The sequence below is a fragment of the Acomys russatus genome, chromosome X (assembly GCF_903995435.1).
Source record: "Acomys russatus chromosome X, mAcoRus1.1, whole genome shotgun sequence".
NCBI classification, from domain to species: Eukaryota; Metazoa; Chordata; class Mammalia; order Rodentia; family Muridae; genus Acomys; species Acomys russatus.
The window spans coordinates 93,599,267-93,622,155 of NC_067169.1; the positions used below are offsets into that span (position 1 = coordinate 93,599,267).

Consider the following 22,889-nt stretch of genomic DNA (forward strand, 5'->3'; position numbering starts at 1 on the left):
AGGTGAAACTGCGACTTAGAGAGCCACGTGTGCATCCCTACAAGCCTAAGCACCACGCCCTTACTGCAGCTGTATCCTACTCTTTCCTGCATCTGCTCTGCTTTGCCCCTCCAGGGCTCAACCCCCATTAGCAGGTCAAATGTAAGCTGGGATAGGGCACCCATGATTGGATACTTGGTTACCTGCGCTACGGCCCCCAAGGGCTTGAAGAGAAACTCTTCCTGGTTTGAGGAGCTAGGCTTTCCTAACTGCTGGGACTCCTACTCAGACTCCGCTGAGGCAGGCTGCAAGTGAGCATTCAGGACATGGAGCGTGGAAACACCAACTCCCTGCTTCACGAGGGGCTTCAAGAGGATGAGGAAAAGTTGAATGGTCAGTGAGTGCTGGGAATGGAGGGTTGGCGATGTCCAGGAGGGGAGAGGTTTCCAGGAGGGGCGATTCCATTCGCGATGTGCGTGGCCGGCTTCTTGGCCACTTTAAGGCACCTTCATACCACACTAAACCCTGAAGCCTGGCTGTGTCTGTTTCCCCCACTTCCAGGTGTGAAGGCACAGATGGCCTTGCCGCTTGGAGAGGGAAGAAGTGAGGGAGAGAGTGGACAGGGCCTGCCTGGGTCTGGAGCCACAGCCCCTGAAGGGGAAGGGATAGAATTGAATGGAGACAGTCCCTCTGCTGCTGCCGCTGCTGCAGACCTTGCAGATAATTCTAACCAAGAGGACCAGGGTGCCAGAGGCCCTGGCCAGGAGAGTGACAAGCAGCCACAGGAGCCAGCTCCCAAGGACTTGGAGGGCCCAGAAGATGTGCCACACGTGCCAGTGCTTATGTCCAGGTTGCAACCTGTCTCAGTGTTGCTACGCCAATGTTGCTTTAAATACAAACTCGTTCCGTGGCAGTTGCAAGAGCTGGAGCGTATTTTCAAGCAGAATCATTTCCTCAGTGCATTAGAAAGGTAAGCCTATAGCCTAGCCTGACGTGCTGCTGCGAGCACATGGCAGTTCAGGGTGGCTGGGGGCTTTCTTCCTGGCCCTCCTCCTGCCACTCCTTTTAAATTGCATATTATATATTTGTTCTGTTTTATTTGTGGCTGTGGAGATGAGTTTCTCTGGGTGTAGATTGTAACTCGACCCTTGGGGACTTCAGAACACAGCTTGTTCTACTCTGTTCTCTCCTTCCAACATGTGAGTCCCAGGATCGAACGCGATTCATTATCAGGCTTGCTAGCAATCACCTTTGCCTCCTGAGCTCTCTCCTCAACCTATCTCTTATCCCAAATAATGACCACTTCCAAAATCAAGGCTGCCAGAATCCTGCATCCTGAACTAGTGTGCTGGGGTAAGTGTGAGAATCCTGTCAAATGGTTGTGCTGGATAGTTTGGGGTCAACTTGACACAAGCTAGAGTCATCAGACAGGAGGGCGCCTCAGTCAAGAAAATGTTCCTGTAAGATCAGCCTGTAGACAGCCTGTAGGGCATCTTCATAATTAGTGATGGATGGGATAGGGCCCAGCCCATTGTAGGGGATCCCATCCCTGGTCTGGTGTTACTGGGCTCTATAAGAAAGCAGGCTGAACCAGGCAATTGGTGTCTCAAGACTTGAATCCCAGCACTTGGGGCGCAGAGGCAGGCAGATCGCTGTGAGTTCGAGACGCGCATGGTCTACAAATTAAGTCCAGGACAGCCAAGGCTACACAGAGAAACCCTGTCTCAAAAAACAAAAATAAAAACATAAATAACAACAAAATAGAAAAAGAAAGCAGGCTGAGAAAGCCATGGGGTGTCAGCCAGTAAGCACCCCTCCTCCGCAGCCTCTGCATTGTTAGCTCCTGCCTCCAGGCTTGAGTTCCTGTCCTCAGTGCTTATGATAAACTGAGATATGGAACTGCGAGCAAAATAAACCCTTTCCTGTCCAAGTTGGTTTTGGTCACGGTGTTTCATCACAGCATTAGTAACCCTAACTAGGACAATGGGAATGAACGTATTGTCCTAGAGTACTCTAATGAGTCAGAGTGGTAAACTTTGGGCAAAGGCTTCCATATGAGAAAGGTCCTGTTAAGAGACCTGAGAAAGTTTGAGAGGTTGAAATAAAAGAAAATAACATTCTATCTTTTTTAGAAATCTCACAAATCTGTCCCCAATATGTTTTTAAGGTTTTTGCTTATGAATGCATTGGTGCACACACACCCTGTCTCTCCAGGGTCTCACTATGTACCCTCCCACGTGGTATTGGACCTCATCGAGTGCTACCTGCCTTTGCCTCCCATGGACTAGTATTAAGGCAAGCACCACAGAACCTGGTGGCACCTTTCTCTTAACTGCCGGTGGAGAATTTGTTCTTGTTTTGGGGATTTTTTGCGTGGAGTGTGTTCTATTTTCTGTTTCCCTCCCCATAGAAACATGGTCCATAAAAACAAGACTCAACACTGGGCATGGGTGGCACCACCCAGTCATCCCAGTTCTGGGTATGCCAAGCCTGGGCTACAGGGCAGAGTTCCCATGTCTTAGGGACTTTTCTTTTGTTGTGGAAAGACACCATGACCAAGGCAACTTAATAAAAATCAAGTGCTTATTTGGGGCTTACAGTTTCAGTGTGTGAGTCCATGACCATTCTGGTGAAGAGCAGGGCAGCAGGGGGCAGACAAGGTGCTGGAAAAGTAGCTGAGAATTCCCATCTTGAGACACAACCTTTGCCATCAGAATCTCATGAATTTTGAAAACTCAAAGCTTCTCCTCCCCTCCAATGAGGTCACAACTCCTAACCCTTTCCAAACCCTTCTGCCAACTGGGGATTGTTTGATACCCTAAGGATTCAAATATGTGAACCTGTGGGGGTCCTTTCTCTTTCAAACTGCCACAGCTGCAAGGAGAAACACTCTCTCAAAACATTAAAAATCAAACAGACTCTCCCGCGTGTGTTAGTGCATCTCCAGTCCCACTGGGAAGTGGAGGCAGGGAGAGCAGTTACACAGTGAGTTCCAGGCCAGCCCTGTCTTCAGGGAACCTCTATCAGGGTTTAGGGCATGTTCCACTTGCTTGAGATTGTTTTGTTTCTGCTCTTGGTTTTTCTGCTTCTCTGATATGGGCTCTCAACTCTGTAGACCAAGCTGGGCTGGATCTTCCATGGCCTCTTGATTGAACCTCCCTCATGAGAGAAAGTCAGCTGCGCAGCCAGTATTGCGAAGTGCATGCTGCTTTTGTCGTTGCTTTACATTAAATCTTATTTATTTGGTGGTGGTGGGATGGTAGTGGTATCTGTGTGTGTGTGTGTGTGTGTGTGTGTGTGTGTGTGCGCGCGCGTGCGTGCGTGTGTGTGTGTGTGTGTGTGTGTGTGTGTGTGTGTGCGAGAGAGAGAGAGAGAGAGAGAGAGAGAGAGAGAGAGAGACAGAGAGAGAGAGGGAGAGAGAGAGAAAGAATGTGGGGGGATAGTGTGTGTGTGTGCGCGTATGTCTTTGTGCTCGAGTGTGTACGTGCCTCGTGGCACACGTGGAGGTGAGAGGAAACTCGCAGGGTTATGGTAGATGAGCCATCACGTAGGCACCACACTCAGGTCACCAGGCTTTCATGCAACTCCAGTGTCCCCCTTTGCCATCCTGTCTGTCCCCACAAACACTTGCCTTTTGAAATAATAGTCTCTTGGAGAGTTCAGGCTGCAGACCCTGAGCCCTGCCCTGCACTATGGGTCTAGGGTAAGGGTAAGAGGCATGCAAAAATGAGAACGAAGGTGTTTTCATACAATGCCTAACTGAAACAAAGTGGAAAGCTTCAGCCGATGTCTGCTAGGTTAGTAAGGTCCTTTTTCAAGGGAGATCAGGGCTGAGGTAATGTTGGGACAGTAGAGGGACATCCTGCTCCTGTTAAAATGTTTGATAAATCCATACACCATTTATTTTCCTTTTAATTTCTTATATACCTATAAACTCATTGGCACACTGTTTTTCCTTAGCTGCCACATCCAGGGTCTTTCTATGACTCCCTTCCTGGCCTGGAAATCACAGAGTGGTTCAGACTGGCCTCAAACTCAAGAGATCCACGCACCTCTGCCTACCAAATGCTGGTATTAAATGCACCGTCAAGCCTGGCCCCCAACGTTCTTTTGTTGGCATCCCTATTTGTCACCCTTTCCACTGGAAATGGTCCATAAAAACCAGACTTTAAATTGGGCAGTATGGCTCCATAGGAGCTTGTGTGCAGCTGAAATCTAAGGCATGTTCAGCTTATTGGGCTTTCTTTTGCTGTTTATTCTTGTTTTCTGACACAAGATTGTAATCTGTGGTTCACACTGGCCTGGAACTTGCCAGAACCAGTTGCTCAAGCTTCCCTCATTTTAGGAATTCAGGAAGAGACTGCCAGTACTGTGGAGAGGTTTCTTTCCTTCAGAATTTCCTCTTCTGTCTGCTGTGCTTTTAATATTTTCTTTCCCAGGGCGAGTGATAATGGTTCAATGGGTAAAACCACTTGGTGTCAGGCTGGGGAACCAACACTCCATCCTCAGGATCCACAGGCACAAGGAGGAAAAGGGAAACTATCTTCTATCAGGCATCCTCTAAGCTGCACAGGTGCACGAGGGCACAGGGGTGTGTGTGTGTGTGCATGTGTGTCTTTGCATACACACACACACACACACACACACACACACACACACACCAAGTAATTAAAATAAATGTAATATTTCACTCCCCCCATGATCAACACGTTGAACGTCCTCATCCAGTTGAACATTTGATATCCTCTGGTGCTGTCTATTAATCCATCTTCTTTTGAGTTTGTCTTTCTATCCGGACAAAGGACCTCACACAGGTTGTTTTACTGTGTGCACTAGTTTTGCGGATTTTGCTTAGTTTTGTCTTGTTTAATTTTAGAGTCAAAATCTCCTACACCATACCCACTTGTTGGGAGCATTTCTTTTGAGGTTATTGGTGCCTTATGTTGTTGGTTTTTACATTGCTTCTTAGGGAAATGCATGAGTTTTCATTTTAATGCAAATATAAAATATCTTTCACAAGTTTTTGTTCCTCTATAATGTTAAATATTGAACATCTGCCATTTTACCACCAGAAAACACCTGGCCAGATGGATGGGTGTGACTGAAACACTAGTGAGGTCCCTAAACAAAAAGAAGCCATTTGGCAGGACAGCCATTCTAGAACTTGTTTTAGGTTTTGGACTATTTTATGTTATCCATGAAATTGTTTTGTTGTTGACATAACTCTGCTTGAAGACCTTTTAACTTTATTTATATATATCTTTATTTTTTGTTTTCATTATGTGTGTGTGCTTCTATATAAAGCATGTGCTGGTGCCCAAAGCATCCAGAAGAGAGTGTAAATCTCCTGGAGCTGGAGGTGCAGGTGGTGGTGATCCACCCAAGATAGATCCTGGGAACTGAACCCAAGTCCTCCTGCAAGAGCCACAAGTGCTCTTAGCCACTGAGCCATCTCTGCAGCCCCTCAGGGTGACTTTTGAGCTTTATGGTCTTTGTAAGTAGAAATGGAGTAAGGAAGCCTCATACACAAAGGGGGTATTTCAAAATGGAACCTAACTTGTTAAAGAAACAAAGAATAGTGTAAACTACCTTTTATCTTCTTAGACACCTATACGTTACACATGCAGATAAATTACATGCACCTTTTAACTTATAAAATAGGTATTTTTATATATACACAGTTTTTTGCTTACATACAGGTGAATAGATGTATGCACACAGAGAGATGTATATATGCATGTGCTCCATATACAGCTGTGTGCAACTCCTTGTAATGCTGGCATCTTTTAGGTATGGTTTCTCTGTGGAGTCATCCTGGGGTTGTGACATACAAATCATTCAAATTATTGCAGCTAGCGACTTCATGATCCTAAACTAGTTGAAAGACTCAAAACTAAGCCTGAATTCTATCCTTCCAGGAGGAATTTCAGTTAGGTATAGCTCACAGGCTGAACTCAGTACTCGCAAACAAAGCTGATGTAAACACTGCTGTCACTGCCTGGAAATGCTAACAACCTCCACTGTGGGTTACATTCAAGCAGGAAACAAGGTGTCCATACTTTGAACACTTTCCGAGCTTTTTGACAGTGCTGGGATGGAAACCAGGGGCCCCACATTTTAGGCAAGCACTGGATCCTGTGCCTGCCCCTCATCCCCTTACAGAATTATATATCCATCAGACCCCAGGTTTGTCTTTGAAAGATAACTTATCGATAACTAACCACAGAAATATAAAGTTACATGATATGTTTTCAAGTATGATCGTGAAAATGTGCCGCGCTAAACCAATTCCTTTCTCACGCCCATTGTAGAGATGGTTTCACAATCAGAGAGAACAACACAGGAGATGTAAGAGGCTTTAAACACTCAAAGGCTACTTTCCTGCTTCCCGGAACATCTTTCTCTGAAGACTTCGGAGGAGCCCTGAGTACCGCTCAAGCACCAAACCTGGATAATTTGTTTTTCGACCAGTAACAGTATGCTATTATGCTGTGATCTCCAGAGTGATTGTATTTCAATAAAGAAATGAAATGTTAATGTTTATTTCTTGTGCCTGCTGGTATAGTAAAATATATGTGTAAGCTATCAAAGAAAAGCTCTTTAAACTGAGTAATAAAGTCGGCTTCCTTGAGAGAATACTGCTCTACCACCATAGGCAGGCCCTTTATATCACAAGAGCTTTCCAAGTTACTAGTAAGTTTTCACTGACACACACAATTTCTCTTGTGTCCACCTGTCTTGCTGGGCTCAGCCCTGCTCCTGCTCCATAGGACCAAAACTATACGAGAGAGACAGGGCAAGACTCTAGGCAGAGACAGTGCTTTTTCAGTGGGAGCTGATTCTGGCCACCGGGAGGGGTCAACCTTGGTCTCTGAGGAACTTCCTTATAGCCATCCATAGGAGTCTTGGGCGGCACCTTTTCATTTAGGCTGTTCCCCAAACACTTCTCCTCCTACCTTTTCCATGGTATACACAGGAGACTGCAGCCACCTTGCCAAAAGTCCTGATGCCTCAAAGGGAAGAGAAGAACCCATCCTCTCCTCCTCAGGAAGTCTTCTGCCATAGTCCCCCATCCCAAACCCAGGAACATAGTGACCCTCTTCCCCAGTGCCCCAGCTGACTGGCGCTTCTTAATGTATCTTTTCAAAGTATACATTTCTAGGGAATTCAGAACCAGACTAATACTGAAAATATTTTTTTGATATTGTATCTTCTCAAATAGTTCCTAGTAATTCGAATACCACTTAAAAGTTCAAGAGACACACAGGATGTACTACATTATTGTATCCACTGTGCGGCTCTGTGTGCCTGGGGTCTTCCAGAGTCCCGCGTGAGTCAGAGAGACACTAAGTAGAGACTACTCCCAAAGCCCATAGTCACCAATGACCTCATTGCTGATGTAGAAGCTGACAATGGCCCCACCCCATGCAGGGCTGCGATTCCTCAGTCAGACTCAGACCCCTGCCACTTGGACTTACTGATAGCCTGTGCCCCTCACTTCCTATCCAGGAGACACCAGGCTAATGATCCCAAGGGATGCAAGAGAAGCATCCTTCACTTGAGGGAGAAGAGGGGCTTGGAGTGATGTTTGTTCTCAGGACCTAGAGCACAGAGCTAACATATAGGCAGCCAGCAGAAAGACTCAATTTCAAAAGTGACTTTTATGATGCTAATGTGCCAACCAAAGGTTATGCTTTCAGAGATCTTTTCTATAGCTGCTACTAGAAAACAAGTACCCAAAACAACAAATAGAGCCAAAAAAAGAAACTCCCTAGGGCACAACATAGCTAAAACACTAAATATACAGAGCAGAGAAAGACTATTGAAAACTGCAAGACAAAAAAGTACAAGTTGTTACCTGTGCCAACGACTCCAAGGTTCTTTCCCACTTTTTCCTCTCTCAGATTTAGTTGTTATGTTGAGGGCTTTGGTCCACTTGTACTTTAATTTTGTGCAAGGTGATGAAGAGGAGTCTTTTTGCATTTTTTAACATGTAGACATCCAGTTAGACCAGCACCATTCGTTGAAGATGCTATCCTTTATCCATTGTATGATTTTGGCAGCTTTGTCAAAAATTAAATGTCCGTAAGTGTATAGGTTTACTTTCTGGGCTCAAAAATCTTTGCAAGCCTCTGGAAGGGCAGCAAGTGCTCTCAACCACTAAGCCATCGTATTAGTCTCCAATTTTCTGCCTTTTTTTAGAGTGGGGGCTTTCAATACAGGGTCTCTCTGTGTAGCCTTGACTGGCCTGGACTCACTTTGTAGACCAGGCTGGCCTCAAACTCTCAGCGACCAGCCTGCCTCTGCCTCCTGAGTGCTGGGAGTAAAGGCCTGTGCTACCACCACCGAGACAGTTTTCTGCTTTAAAAAAAAAAAAAGATGTCTTTATTCAGAAAAGTTTATTGAGTAGATGTCGTTTATTTATTTGGTTGAAAGGGCTAGTCTATCCCACCTATGATAAGAAAGCATGCTCTTGATTGGGTAGCCTACTTTATATTAAGACTTGTATTATCTCAGCTTGGGAGTAGAAGTTGTTGAGACAAGTTCCGACTGTGTAGCCCAGGCTGGCTTTACACTTCCCACTCCCTACGTGTCCTGGGTGTTGCAATTTCAGGTGTGTTCCTGCATGCTGGCCTCTTTCTTCGATATTTTCTTGTTGTTTTTTGTTTGTTTGCTTTTGACACATATGCACACACTCACACACATACACAACCCGACACGTGTGCACACATATTAGCACTCTAAACACATAGACATGCTCACATACACACTCACACTCTCAGTCACACACAAAGCCCACACATGCACTCACACTTACATTAACACTCGAAAACACAGTAGCAAAAACACACACTGACACCTACAACTCTGTCATACACACAAACACTCATATCTATATGCACATGTTCACATAATCACACATACAGTCACAGGCCCCGACATCATCACAAACTTTAACAGAAATATACACATTCACACACTCACACACAGATGCAAAACACTCATTCATAAAGTGAATGCATCTAAAATATATCTTTTTGTTGTCCATTTTTTAATTTTATGCATACCGGTGTTTTCCCTACATGTGTGTATATGCACTGTGTGCACGTAGTGCCCACCAAGGCCAAAGAAGCTGCCAGAGCCCCTAGAATGGGAGTTCCAGGCAGTTGTAAGATGACATGGGAGCGCTGGGAACCAGGCACGGATCCTCTGCGTCAGTACTCTTCACCACAGAGCCATCTCTCCAACCCCTATAAGTATTTCTTTTTCATTTTGTAAGTATCCTTTTAGATGGTAAGACAAAATGTTGAGGTGCCAAATGAACTAAAGAACTAAAGGACTCAGTGTGAAACTTGAAATACTGATACTAACGGGTGAAAACATAGGCAACACCCTATAAGATATACAGGTAGCCCCCACCCAGATCTGGCCAAGGGACAGGACATTCTCCACAGTTGAGTGGAGAGTGGGGTTTGACTTTCACACGAACTCCGGTGCCCCATATTTGACCACATCCCCTGCATATGAAGGCCTGGTCACACTCAGAGGAAGGATAGCAGGCTACAAAGAAGAGACTTGATACCCTATGAGCATATACAGGGGGAGGAGGTCCCCCTCAGTCACAGTCATAGGGGAGGGGAGTAAGGGAGATACAGGAAGGAGGGAGGAATGGGAGGATACAAGAGATGGGATAACAATTGAGATGTAATATGAAGAAATTATTAAAAATGTATTTTTAAAGTGGGAAAAATGAAAAAGATAAAAAAAAAGATATACAGGTAGGAGAGGCCTTTTTTTCTTTTTCTTAAGATTGTGGAGATAGGGTTCCTCTGTGTAACCTTGGCTTCCCTGGACTCACTTTGTTGACCGGGCTGGCCTCAAACGCATAGCCTTCCACCTGCCTCTGTTCTGCTCCCCGAGTGCTGGGACTAAAGGCATGTGCCATCCTGCCTGGTGGAAAGGTTTCTCTTTTTGTATTTGTTTGGTTTGGTACTTTGGAAGGACTTTTCTTAATAAGACTTCATTTGCTCAAGAAATAAGAGGAACAATTAACAAATAGAAACTCATAAAATCTTCTCACAGCAAAAGAAACACTTGTTGTTGTTGCTGTTGTTGTTGTTGTTGTTGTTTTAATTCTCTGAGGGATGTGGGAATTTGGATTTAGACTTCACTGAACCAATAAATTGCTTTTGGAAGCCCTTAAAGTAGATAGGAATGCTTGCCAGCAGCACAACTGATAAATGGATAATATCCATAATCTACAAGCACTCAATCAAACAGAACCACTAAAGTCAAGAAAACAAATGACTCAATTTAAAAGGGGAGGTGGCAGCTATGGAGCTGAACAGGGAGTTCTCAGAATACGAGATATACAAAAAATGACTAAGGAAAAGTCTCAAAAGTGTTAAATGTCCTGAGCAATTAGAAAACTCCAAATGAAAAACTACTTTTTTAAAGATGTATTGATTTATTCATTATGTATACAATGTTCTGCCTGTTTGTACCCCTGCCGGCCAGAAGAGGGCACCAGATCACATTATACATGGTTGTCAGCCACTATGTGGTTGAGGGGAATTGAACTCAGGACCTCTGGAAGAGCAGTCAGTGCTCTTAACCTCTGAGCGATCTCTCCAGCCCTTTAATACTCATCTCACCCCAGTCGAAATGGGTAAACTCAAGACGGCTGTGACAACAACGCTGGCAAGGATGTGGGAAAACAGAGCCCTTGTTCTGTAGGGGAGGCTGCAAACTAATGGCATTACTCTGAAAATCAGTGTGGAGAATTTGCAAAAAGCTAAAATACATCTATCAGATGACCCAGCTAGACCACTCCTTGGCATCTACCCAAACAACTCAACGTCCTCTTCCCCACAGCTTTGCTCATCTGTGTTCATTGCTGCCCTATGATAAGAGCTGAGGAGTGGAAACTGCCTAAATGCCCTTCAACTAATGAATGGATAATGAAAATGTGGCACACATACAGTATTCAATACTATTCAGCTGTAAAGAAAAATGAAATCTGCAGGCAAGTGGGTAGAACTAGAAAGTATTATATTGAGTGAGATAAGCCAGATCCGGAAAGACAAGCATAGCTTAATCTCTCTCATGTAAAGTTCCTAGCTCCAAATCTTCAGATGTTAGCACATATCCTGGAGTGACTGCAGAAACCAGGTGAGTATGCTACATGTGGCGGCACAGGCCTTCCATCCCAGCCCTCAGGAGACAAGGGGGCAGAGGCAGCCGGAGCTCTGAGAGTTCCAGGACAGCCAGGACTACAAAGTGAGTCCAAGACAGCCAGGGCTACACAGAGAGATACTGTTTTGAAAAAAAGAAAGAAAGAAAGAAAGAAAATTTAAAAACCATTTTTCAGTGAGTTTAGAATTTCACTGAGATTCACTGCGCCCTACTTTATTTAAAAATGGAGATGTTAATAATTTGGGAAGGTAGGATGGTTTTCTTCTTAAATTGTCTTTTAAGACAGTGTGTACGTATAGGTTCAACAAACTTGGTAGCTGAAGACTAAACTCTGGTGTTTCTCCCTCTGCCGCCTGAGTGCTAAGATGACAGACATTAAACCACTGAGACTGTGCTGGGCCCCATGCCTTAATCCCAGCTTTTGGGAGGCAGAGGCATCTAGATCTCTGAGTGTGAGGCCAGCCATGGCTGCAGAACAGGTTCCAGGACTCTCTGCGATAGGCTACCCTCTCCCAACACAAAAAAAGGCTATCTTTGCAATCTCTACCAGAAATAGGGAGAAGTAAATTAGCAGGTTCTCTGCGCCTTAACAGCAGCACTTTCAGGTTTCACAGCAAAAAACAAACACAGGCAGGACAAGAACTCTGACTCTGTCACCAGGACTGCAAAATATCCACAGTTAAGAAAAAGAATTGCCTGGAATTACATAGCCTAGGTCTTTGGGAGGCTCTTTGCAGTCTCAGAGTGACCAGAACCTGTTGGGGGGAAGAAAAAAAAACACTGGCTGAGCTGGGACCAGTGTGACCACATGCCAAGGGAGGGGGCTGCCTGACAGTTCCTGTCTGGAGACCCGGGTCTGCTCCTGACACTTGGACTATCCGGAAAAACCATAAGAAGGGCCAGTTCAAGAGAAATGTCGGGAACCTCAGCACAGATAGGACAATGCCCACACTTGTGATGAGTCCTAACAGTATTAGCACACCCCAATCTACACCCGAGCTCCCTGAAAAGCAGACATGGCAGGCTCTCACTTCACTGTCAACACCCCAAAGAAAACACCTGTGGATAAGCTTATCACTTTAATTTCTACAGGTGCTAGTGTGAAGCACAAGGCTCTGACTCAAGAGACTCTTTTTCCTTTTTGAGAGGGGATTATCTCATTTTGCTTCTGGCCACTCTGTGAACCAAACGGACCTGGAACACAGACATCCACTTTCTTCTGTGCCCTGAGCTCTGGGTTTAAAGCCATGGAAAAGAACCCACAGCTAGCCAAGAGGGGTTCTCAAAACACTTCTCCAAGGACCCCAGAGCTTTGCTACCTCACTACAAGTCAGTTAGCACGGTTGATCATGACCCCTTGCCTAGGAAGTTAATTCACCAAGGTGAAACTGCGACTTAGAGAGCCACGTGTGCATCCCTACAAGCCTAAGCACCACGCCCTTACTGCAGCTGTATCCTACTCCTTCCGGCATCTGCTCTGCTTTGTCCCTCCAGGGCTCAACCCCCATCAGCAGGTCAAATGTAAGCTGGGATAGCGCACCCATGATTGGATACTTGGTTACCTGCGCTACGGCCCCCAAGGGCTTGAAGAGAAACTCTTCCTGGTTTGAGGAGCTAGGCTTTCCTAACTGCTGGGACTCCTACGCAGACTCCGCTGAGGCAGGCTGCAAGTGAGCATTCAGGACATGGAGCGTGGAAACACCAACTCCCTGCTTCACGAGGGGCTTCAAGAGGATGAAGAAAAGTTGAATGGTCAGTGAGTGCTGGGAATGGTGGGTCGGCGATGTCCAGGAGGGGAGAGGTGTCCAGGAGGGGCGATTCCATTCGCGCTGTGCGTGGCCTACTTCTAGGCCACTTCAGGGCACCTTGGCACTAAGCTAAGCCCTGAAGCCTGGCTGTGTCTGTTTCCCCCACTTCCAGGTGTGAAGGCACAGATGGCCTTGCCAGCTGGAGAGGGAACAAGTGAGGGAGAGAGTGGACAGGGCCAGCCTGGGTCCGGAGCCACAGCCGCTGAAGGGGAAGGCGTAGAAGTGAATGGAGACCTTCCCTCTGCTGCTGCCGCTGCTGCAGACCGCGCAGATAATTGTAACCAAGAGGACCAGGGCGCCAGAGGCTCTGGCCAGGAGAGTGACAAGCAGCCAGAGGAGCCAGCTCCCATGGTCGTAGAGGGTGCAGAAGATGTGATGCACGTGCCAGTGCTTAAGTCCAGGGTGCAATTTGTTTCACTGCGGGTACGCCACCCTTGCTTCCAGTGCAAGATCACTCCATGGAAGTTGCGGGAGCTGGAGCAAATTTTCAAGCAGAATCATTTCCTCAGTGCATTACAAAGGTAAGCCTATAGCCTAGCCTGACGTCCTGCTGGGAGCACATGGCAGTTCAGGGTGGCTGGGGGCTCTCACCCTGGCCCTCCTCCTGCCACTCCTTTTAAATTGCATATTATGTATTTGTTCTGTTTTATCTGTGGCTGTGGAGATGAGTTTCTCTGGGTGTAGATTGTAACTCGACCCTTGGGGACTTCAGAACACAGCTTGTTCTACTCTGTTCTCTCCTTCCAACATGTGAGTCCCAGGATCGAACGCGATTCATTATCAGGCTTGCTAGCAATCACCTTTCCCTCCTGAGCTCTCTCCTCAACCTATCTCTTATCCCAAATAATGACCACTTCCAAAATCAAGGCTGCCAGAATCCTGCATCCTGAACTAGTGTGCTGGGGTAAGTGTGAGAATCCTGTAAAATGGTTGTGCTGGATAGTTTGGGGTCAACTTGACACAAGCTAGAGTCATCAGACAGGAGGGCGCCTCAGTCAAGAAAATGTTCCTGTAAGATCAGCCTGTAGAAAGCCTGTAAGGCATCTTCATAATTAGTGATGGATGGGAGAGGGCCCAGCCCATTGTAGGGGATCCCATGCCTGGACTGCTGTTTCTGGGCTCTATAAGAAAGCAGGCTGAACCAGGCAATTGGTGTCTCAAGACTTGAATCCCAGCACTTGGGGCGCAGAGACAGGCAGATCACTGTGAGTTCGAGACGCGCATGGTCTACAAATTAAGTCCAGGACAGCCAAGGCTACACAGAGAAACCCTGTCTCAAAAAACAAAAATAAAAACATAAATAACAACAAAATAGAAAAAGAAAGCAGGCTGAGAAAGCCATGGGGTGTCAGCCAGTAAGCAGCCCTCCTCCGTGGCCTCTGCATTGTTAGCTCCTGCCTCCAGGCTTGAGTTCCTGTCCTCAGTGCTTATGATAAACTGTGATATGGAACTGCGAGCAAAATAAACCCTTTCCTGTCCAAGTTGGTTTTGGTCACGGTGTCTCATCACAGCATTAGTAACCCTAACTAGGACAATGGGAATGAACGTATTGTCCTAGAGTACTCTAATGAGTCAGAGTGGTAAACTTTGAGCAAAGGCTTCCATATGAGAAAGGTCCTGTTAAGAGACCTGAGAAAGTTTGAGGGGTTGAAATAAAAGAAAATAACATTCTATCTTTTTTAGAAATCTCACAAATCTGTCCCCAATATGTTTTTAAGGTTTTTGCTTATGAATGCATTGGTGCACACACACCCTGTCTCTCCAGGGTCTCACTATGTACCATCCCACGGGGTATTGGACCTCATCGAGTGCTACCTGCCTTTGCCTCCCATGGACTAGTATTAAGGCAAGCACCACAGAACCTGGTGGCACCTTTCTCTTAACTGCCGGTGGGGAATTTGTTCTTGTTTTGGGGATTTTTTGCGTGGAGTGTGTTCTATTTTCTGTTTCCCTCCCCATAGAAACATGGTCCATAAAAACAAGACTCAACACTGGGCATGGGTGGCACCGCCCAGTCATCCCAGTTCTGGGTATGCCAAGCCTGGGCTACAGGGGAGAGTTCCCATGTCTTAGGGACTTTTCTTTTGTTGTGGAAAGACACCATGACCAAGGCAACTTAATAAAAAACAAGTGTTTATTTGGGGCTTACAGTTTCAGAGTGTGAGTCCATGACCATTCTGGTGAAGAGCAGGGCAGCAGGGGGCAGACAAGGTGCTGGAAAAGTAGCTGAGAATTCCCATCTTGAGACACAACCATGAGGCAGAAAGAGAGAGACAGACTCAGAACCTCATGAATTTTGAAAACTCAAAGCTTCTCCTCCCCTCCAATGAGGTCACAACTCCTAACCCTTTCCAAACCCTTCTGCCAACTGGGGATTGTTTGATACCCTAAGGATTCAAATATGTGAACCTGTGGGGGTCCTTTCTCTTCCAAACTGCCACAGCTGCAAAGAGAAACACTTTCTCAAAACATTAAAAATCAAACAGACTCGCCCGCGTGTGTTAGTGCATCTCCGGTCCCACTGGGAAGTGGAGGCAGGGAGAGCAGTTACACAGTGAGTTCCAGGCCAGCCCTGTCTCCAGGGAACCTCTATCAGGGTTTAGGGCATGTTCCACTTGCTTGAGATTGTTTTGTTTCTGCTCTTGGTTTTCCTGCTTCTCTGCTATGGGCTCTCAACTCTGTAGCCCAAGCTGGGCTGGATCTTCCATGGCCTCTTGATTGAACCTCCCTCATGAGAGAGAGTCAGAGCTGCGCAGCCAGTATTGCGAAGTGCATGCTGCTTTTGTCGTTGTTTTACATTAAATCTTATTTATTTGGTGGTGGTGGGATGGTAGTGGTATCTGTGTGTGTGTGTGTGTGTGTGTGTGTGTGTGTGTGTGTGTGTGTGTGTGTGAGAGAGAGAGAGAGAGAGAGAGAGAGAGAGAGAGAGAGAGAGAGAGAGAGAGAGAGAGAGAGAGAGAGAGAATGAATGTGGGGGGACAGTGTGTGTGTGTGTGCGTATGTCTTTGTGCTCGAGTGTGTACGTGCCTCGTGGCACACGTTGAGGTGAGAGGAAACTCGCAGGGTTATGGTAGATGAGCCATCACGTAGGCACCACACTCAGGTCACCAGGCTTTCATGCAACTACATTGTCCCCCTTTGCCATCCTGTCTGTCCCCACAAACACTTGCCTTTTGAAATAATAGTCTCTTGGAGAGTTCAGGCTGCCAGATCTTGAGCCCTGCCCTGCACTATGGGTCTAGGGTAAGGGTAAGAGGCATGCAAAAATGAGAATGAAGGTGTTTTCATACAATGCCTAACTGAAACAAAGTGGAAAGCTTCAGCCGATGTCTGCTAGGTTAGTAAGGTCCTTTTTCAAGGGAGATCAGGGCTGAGGTAATGTTGGGACAGTAGAGGGACATCCTTCTCCTGTTAAAATGTTTGATAAATCCATACATCATTTATTTTCCTTTTAATTTCTTATATACCTATAAACTCATTGGCAAACTGCTTTTCCTTAGCTGCCACCTCCAGGGTCTCTCTATGACTCCCTTCCTGGCCTGGAAATCACAGAGTGGTTCAGACTGGCCTCAAACTCAAGAGATCCACGCACCTCTGCCTACCAAATGCTGGTATTAAATGCACCGTCAAGCCTGGCCCCCAACGTTCTTTTGTTGGCATCCCTATTTGTCACCCTTTCCACTGGAAATGGTCCATAAAACCAGACTATAAATTGGGCAGTATGGCTCCATAGGAACTTGTGTGCAGCTGAAAAATAAGGCATGTTCAGCTTATTGGGCTTTCTTTTGCTGTTTATTCTTGTTTTCTGACACAAGATCGTAGTCTGTGGTCCACGCTGGCCTGGAACTTGCCAGAACCAGTTGCTCAAGCCTCCCTCACTTTAGGAATTCAGGAAGAGACTGCCAGTACTGTGGAGAGGTTTCTTTCCTTCAGAATTCCCTCTTCTGTCTGCTGTGCTTTTAATATTTTCTTTCCCAGGGCTAGTGATAATAGTTCAATGGGTAAATCAACTTGGTGTCAGGCTGGGGAACCAACGCTCCATCCTCAGGATCCACAGGCACAAGGAGGAAAAGGGAAACTAACTTCTATCAGGCATCCTCTAAGCTTCACAGGTGCACGAGGGCACAGGGGTGTGCGTGTGTGCATGTGTGTGTTTGCACGCTTACACACACACACACACACACCAAGTAATTAAAATAAATGTAATATTTCATTCCCCCCATGATCAACACGTTGAACGTCCTCATCCAGTTGAACATTTGATATCCTCTGGTGCTGTCTCTTAATCCATTATCTTTTGAGTTTATCTTTCTATCCTCACAAAGGACCTCACACAGGTTGTTTTCCTGTGTGCACTAGTTTTGTGGATTTTGTCTAGTCTTCTTTTGTTTAATTTTAGAGTCAAAATCTCCTACATCATACCCACTTGTTGGGAGCATTTCTTTTGAGGTTGTTGGTGCCTTATGTTGTTGGTTTTTACATTGCTTCTTAGGGAAATGCATGAGTTTTCATTTTAATGCAAATATAAAATGTCTTTCACACGTTTTTGTTCCTCTATAATGCTAAATATTGAACATCTGCCATTTTACCACCAGAAAACACCTGGCCAGATGGATGGGTGTGACTGAAACACTAGTGAAGGTCCCTAAACAAAAAGAAGCCATTTGGCAGGACAGCCATTCTAGAACTTGTTTTAGGTTTTGGACTATTTTATGTTATCCATGAAATTGTTTTGTTGTTGACATAACTCTGCTTGAAGACCTTTTAACTTTATTTTTATATATCTTTATTTTTTGTTCTCATTATGTGTGTGTGCTTCTATATAAAGCATGTGCTGGTGCCCAAAGCATCCAGAAGAGAGTGTAAATCTCCTGGAGCTGGAGGTGCAGGTGGTGGTGATCCACCCAAGGTAGATCCTGGGAACTGAACCCATGTCCTCCTGCAAGAGCCGCAAGTGCTCTTAACCACTGAGCCATCTCTGCAGGCCCTCAGGGTGACTTTTGAGCTTTATGGTCTTTGTAAGTAGAAATGGAGTAAGGAAGCCTCATACACAAAGGGGATATTTCAAAATGGAACCTAACTTGTTAAAGAAACAAAGAATAGTGTAAACTAACTTTTATCTTCTTAGACACCTATACGTTACACATGCAGATAAATTACATGCACCTTTTAACTTATAAAATAGGTATTTTTATATATACACAGTTTTTTGCTTACATACAGGTGAATAGATGTATGCACACAGAGAGATGTATATATGCATGTGCTCCATATACAGCTGTGTGCAACTCCTTGTAATGCTGGCATCTTTTAGGTATGGTTTCTCTGTGGAGTCATCCTGGGGTTGTGACATACAAATCATTCAAATTATTGCAGCTAGGGACTTCATGATCCTAACCTATTTGAAAGACTCAAAACTAAGCCTGAATTCTATCCTTATGGGAGGAATTTCAGTTAGGTATAGCTCACAGGCTGAACTCAGTACTCGCAAACAAAGCTGATGTAAACACTGCTGTCACTGCCTGGAAATGCTAACAACCTCCACTGTGGGTTACATTAAAGCAGGAAACAAGGTGTCCATACTTTGAACACTTTCCGGGCTATTTGACAGTGCTGGGATGGAAACCAGGGGCCCCACATTTTAGGCAAGCACTGGATCCTGTGCCTGTCCCTCATCCCCTTACAGAATTATATATCCATCAGACCCCAGGTTTGTCTTTGCAAGATAACTTATCGATAACTAACCACAGAAATATAAAGTTACATGATATGTTTTCAAGTATGATCGTGAAAATGTGCCGCGCTAAATCAATTCCTTTCTCACGCCCATTGTAGAGATGGTTTCACAATCAGAGAGAACAACACAGGAGATGTAAGAGGCTTTAAACACTCAAAGGCTACTTTCCTGCTTCCCGGAACATCTTTCTCTGAAGACTTCGGAGGAGCCCTGAGTACCGCTCAAGCACCAAACCTGGATAATTTGTTTTTCGACCAGTAACAGTATGCTATTATGCTGTGATCTCCAGAGTGATTGTATTTCAATAAAGAAATGAAATGTTAATATTTATTTCTTGTGCCTGCTGGTATAGTAAAATATATGTGTAAGCTATCAAACAAAAGCTCTTTAATCTAAGTAATAAAGTTGGCTTCCTTGAGAGAATACTGCTCTACCACCATAGACAGGCCCTTTATATCACAAGAGCTTTCCAAGTTACTGGTAGATTTTCACTGACACACTTTCTCTTGTGTTCACCTGTCCTGCTGGGCTCAGCCCTGCTCCTGCTCCATAGGACCAAAATTATACGAGAGAGGCAGGGCAAGACTCTAGGCAGAGACAGTGCTTTTTCAGTGGGAGCTGATTCTGGCCACCGGGAGGGGTCAACCTTGGTCTCTGAGGAACTTCCTTATAGCCATCCATAGGAGTCTTGGGCAGCACCCTTTCATTTAGGCTGTTCCCCAAACTCTTCTCTTCCCGCCTTTTCCATGGTATACACAGGAGACTGCAGGCACCTTGCCTGAAGTCCTGCTGCCTCAAAGGGAAGAGAAGAACCCATCCTCTCCTCTTCAAGAAGTCTTCTCCCATAGTCCCCCATCCCAAACCCAGGAACATAGTGACCCTCTTCCCCAGTGCCCCAGCTGACTGGCGCTTCTTAATGTATCTTTTCAAAGTATACATTTCTTGGGAATTCAGAACCAGACTAATACTGAAAATATTTTTTTGATATTGTATCTTCTCAAATAGTTCCTAGTAATTCGAATACCACTTAAAAGTTCAAGAGACACACAGGATGTACTACATTATTGTATCCACTGTGCGGCTCTGTGTGCCTGGGGTCTTCCAGAGTCCCGCGTGAGTCAGAGAGACACTAAGTAGAGACTACTCCCAAAGCCCATAGTCACCAATGACCTCATTGCTGATGTAGAAGCTGACACTGGCCCCACCCCATGCAGGGCTGCGATTCCTCAGTCAGACTCAGACACCTGCCACTTGGACTTACTGATAGCCTGTGCCTATCACTTCCTATCCAGGAGACACCAGGCTAATGATCCCAAGGGATGCAAGAGAAGCATCCTTCACTTGAGGGAGAAGAGGGGCTTGGAGTGATGTTTGTTCTCAGGACCTAGAGCACAGAGCTAACATATAGGCAGCCAGCAGAAAGACTCAATTTCAAAAGTGACTTTTATGATGCTAATGTGCCAACCAAAGGTTATGCTTTCAGAGATTATTTCTATAGCTACTACTAGAAAACAAGTACCCAAAACAACAAATAGAGTCAAAAAAAGAAACTCCCTAGGGCACATCATAGCTAAAACACTAAATATACAGAACGGAGAAAGACTATTGAAAGCTTCAAGACAAAAAAATACAAGTTGTTTCCTGTGCCAACGACTCCAAGGTTCTTCCCTACTTTTTCCTCTCTCAGATTTAGTGTGTCTGTTTTTATGTTGGGGTCTTTGGTCCACTTGTACTTTAGTTTTGTGCAGGGTGATGAGTTGGGGTCTTTTTGCATTATTTAACATGTGGACATCCAGTTAGACCAGCACCATTCGTTGAAGATGCTATCCTTTTTCCATTGTATGATTTTGGCAGCTTTGTCAAAAATTAAATGTCCGTAAGTGTATAGGTTTACTTTCTGGGCTCAAAAATCTTTGCAAGCCTCTGGAAGGGCAGCAAGTGCTCTCAACCACTAAGCCATCGTATTAGTCTCCAATTTTCTGCCTTTTTTTAAGAGTGGGGGCTTTCAATACAGGGTCTCTCTGTGTAGCCTTGACTGCCCTGGACTCACTTTGTAGACCAGGCTGGCCTCAAACTCTCAGCGACCAGCCTGCCTCTGCCTCCTGAGTGCTGGGAGTAAAGGCCTGTGCTACCACCACCCAGACAGTTTTCTCCTTTTAAAAAAAAAAAAAAAGATGTCTTTATTCAAAAAAGTTTATTGAGTAGATGTCGTTCATTTATTTGGTTGAAAGGGCTAGTCTATCCCACCTATGATAAGAAAGCATGCTCTTGATTGGGTAGCCTACTTTATATTAAGACTTGTATTATCTCGGCTTGGGAGTAGAAGTTGTTGAGACAAGTTCCGACTGTGTAGCCCAGGCTGGCTTTACACTTCCCACTCCCTACGTCTCCTGGGTGTTGCAATTTCAGGTGTGTTCCTGCATGCTGGCCTCTTTCTTCGATTTTTTCTTGTTGTTTTTTGTTTGTTTGCTTTTGACACATATGCACACACTCACACACATACACAACCCGACACGTGTGCACACATATTAGCACTCTAAACACATAGACATGCTCACATACACACTCACACTCTCAGTCACACACAAAAGCCCACACCTGCACTCACACTTACATTAACACTCGAAAACACAGTAGCAAAAACACACACTGACACCTACAACTCTGTCATACACACAAACACTCATATCTATATGCACATGTTCACATAATCACACATACAGTCACAGGCCCCGACATCATCACAAACTTTAACAGAAATATACACATTCACACACTCACACACAGATGCAAAACACTCATTCATAAAGTGAATACATCTAAAATATATCTTTTTGTTGTCCATTTTTTAATTTTATGCATACCGGTGTTTTCCCTACGTGTGTGTATATGCACTGTGTGCACGTAGTGCCCACCAAGGCCAAAGAAGCTGCCAGAGACCCTAGAATGGGAGTTCCAGGCAGTTGTAAGATGACATGGGAGCGCTGGGAACCAGGCACGGATACTCTGCGTCAGTACTCTTCACCACAGAGCCATCTCTCCAACCCCTATAAGTATTTCTTTTTCATTTTGTAAATATCCTTCTAGATGGTAAGACAAAATGTTGAGGTGCCAAATGAACTAAAGAACTAAAGGACTCAGTGTGAAACTTGAAATACTGATACTAACGGGTGAAAACATAGGCAACACCCTATAAGATATACAGGTAGCCCCCACCCAGATCTGGCCAAGGGACAGGACATTCTCCACAGTTGAGTGGAGAGTGGGGTTTGACTTTCACACGAACTCCGGTGCCCCATATTTGACCACATCCCCTGCATATGAAGGCCTGGTCGCACTCAGAGGAAGGATAGCAGGCTACAAAGAAGAGACTTGATTCCCTATGAGCATATACAGGGGGAGGAGGTCCCCCTCAGTCACAGTCATAGGGGCGGGGAGTAAGGGAGATACAGGAAGGAGGGAGGAATGGGAGGATACAAGAGATGGGATAACAATTGAGATGTAATATGAATGAATTAATAAAAAATATGTTTTAAAGTGGGAAAAATGAAAAAGATAAAAAAAAAGATATACAGGTAGGAGAAGCCTTCTTTTCTTTTTCTTAAGATTGTGGAGATAGGGTTCCTCTGTGTAACCTTGGCTTCCCTGGACTCACTTTGTTGACTGGGCTGGCCTCAAACGCATAGCCTTCCACCTACCTCTGCTCTGCTCCCCGAGTGCTGGGACTAAAGGTATGTGCCATCCTGCCTGGTGGAAAGGTTTCTCTTTTTGTATTTGTTTGGTTTGCTATTTTCGAAGGACTTTTCTTAATAAGACTTCCTTTGCTCAAGAAATAAGAGGAACAATTAACAAATAGAAACTCATAAAATCTTCTCACAGCAAAAGAAACACTTGTTGTTGCTGCTGTTGTTGTTGTTGTTGTTGTTGTTTTAATTCTCTGAGGGATGTGGGAATTTGGATTTAGACTTCACTGAACCAATAAATTGCTTTTGGAAGCCCTTAAAGTAGATAGGAATGCTTGCCAGCAGCACAACTGATAAATGGATAATATCCATAATCTCCAAGCACTCAATCAAACAGAACCACTAAAGTCAAGAAAACAAATGACTCAATTTAAAAGGGGAGGTGGCAGCTATGGAGCTGAACAGGGAGTTCTCAGAATACGAGAT

The 22,889-nt window shown here is 45.1% G+C and overlaps 1 protein-coding gene across 1 annotated transcript; it reads left to right on the top strand.

Annotated features, from left to right (window-relative positions):
* The first annotated feature begins 305 nt into the window (after positions 1-305).
* Positions 306-12,849, top strand: LOC127185410 (rhox homeobox family member 1-like). Its single transcript, XM_051141882.1, has 4 exons — positions 306-372; positions 541-949; positions 5,052-5,091; positions 12,670-12,849. The coding sequence occupies exons 1-4, from the start codon at positions 306-308 to the stop codon at positions 12,847-12,849; spliced, it is 696 nt and encodes a 231-aa protein (XP_050997839.1).
* Positions 12,850-22,889: the final 10,040 nt, after the last annotated feature.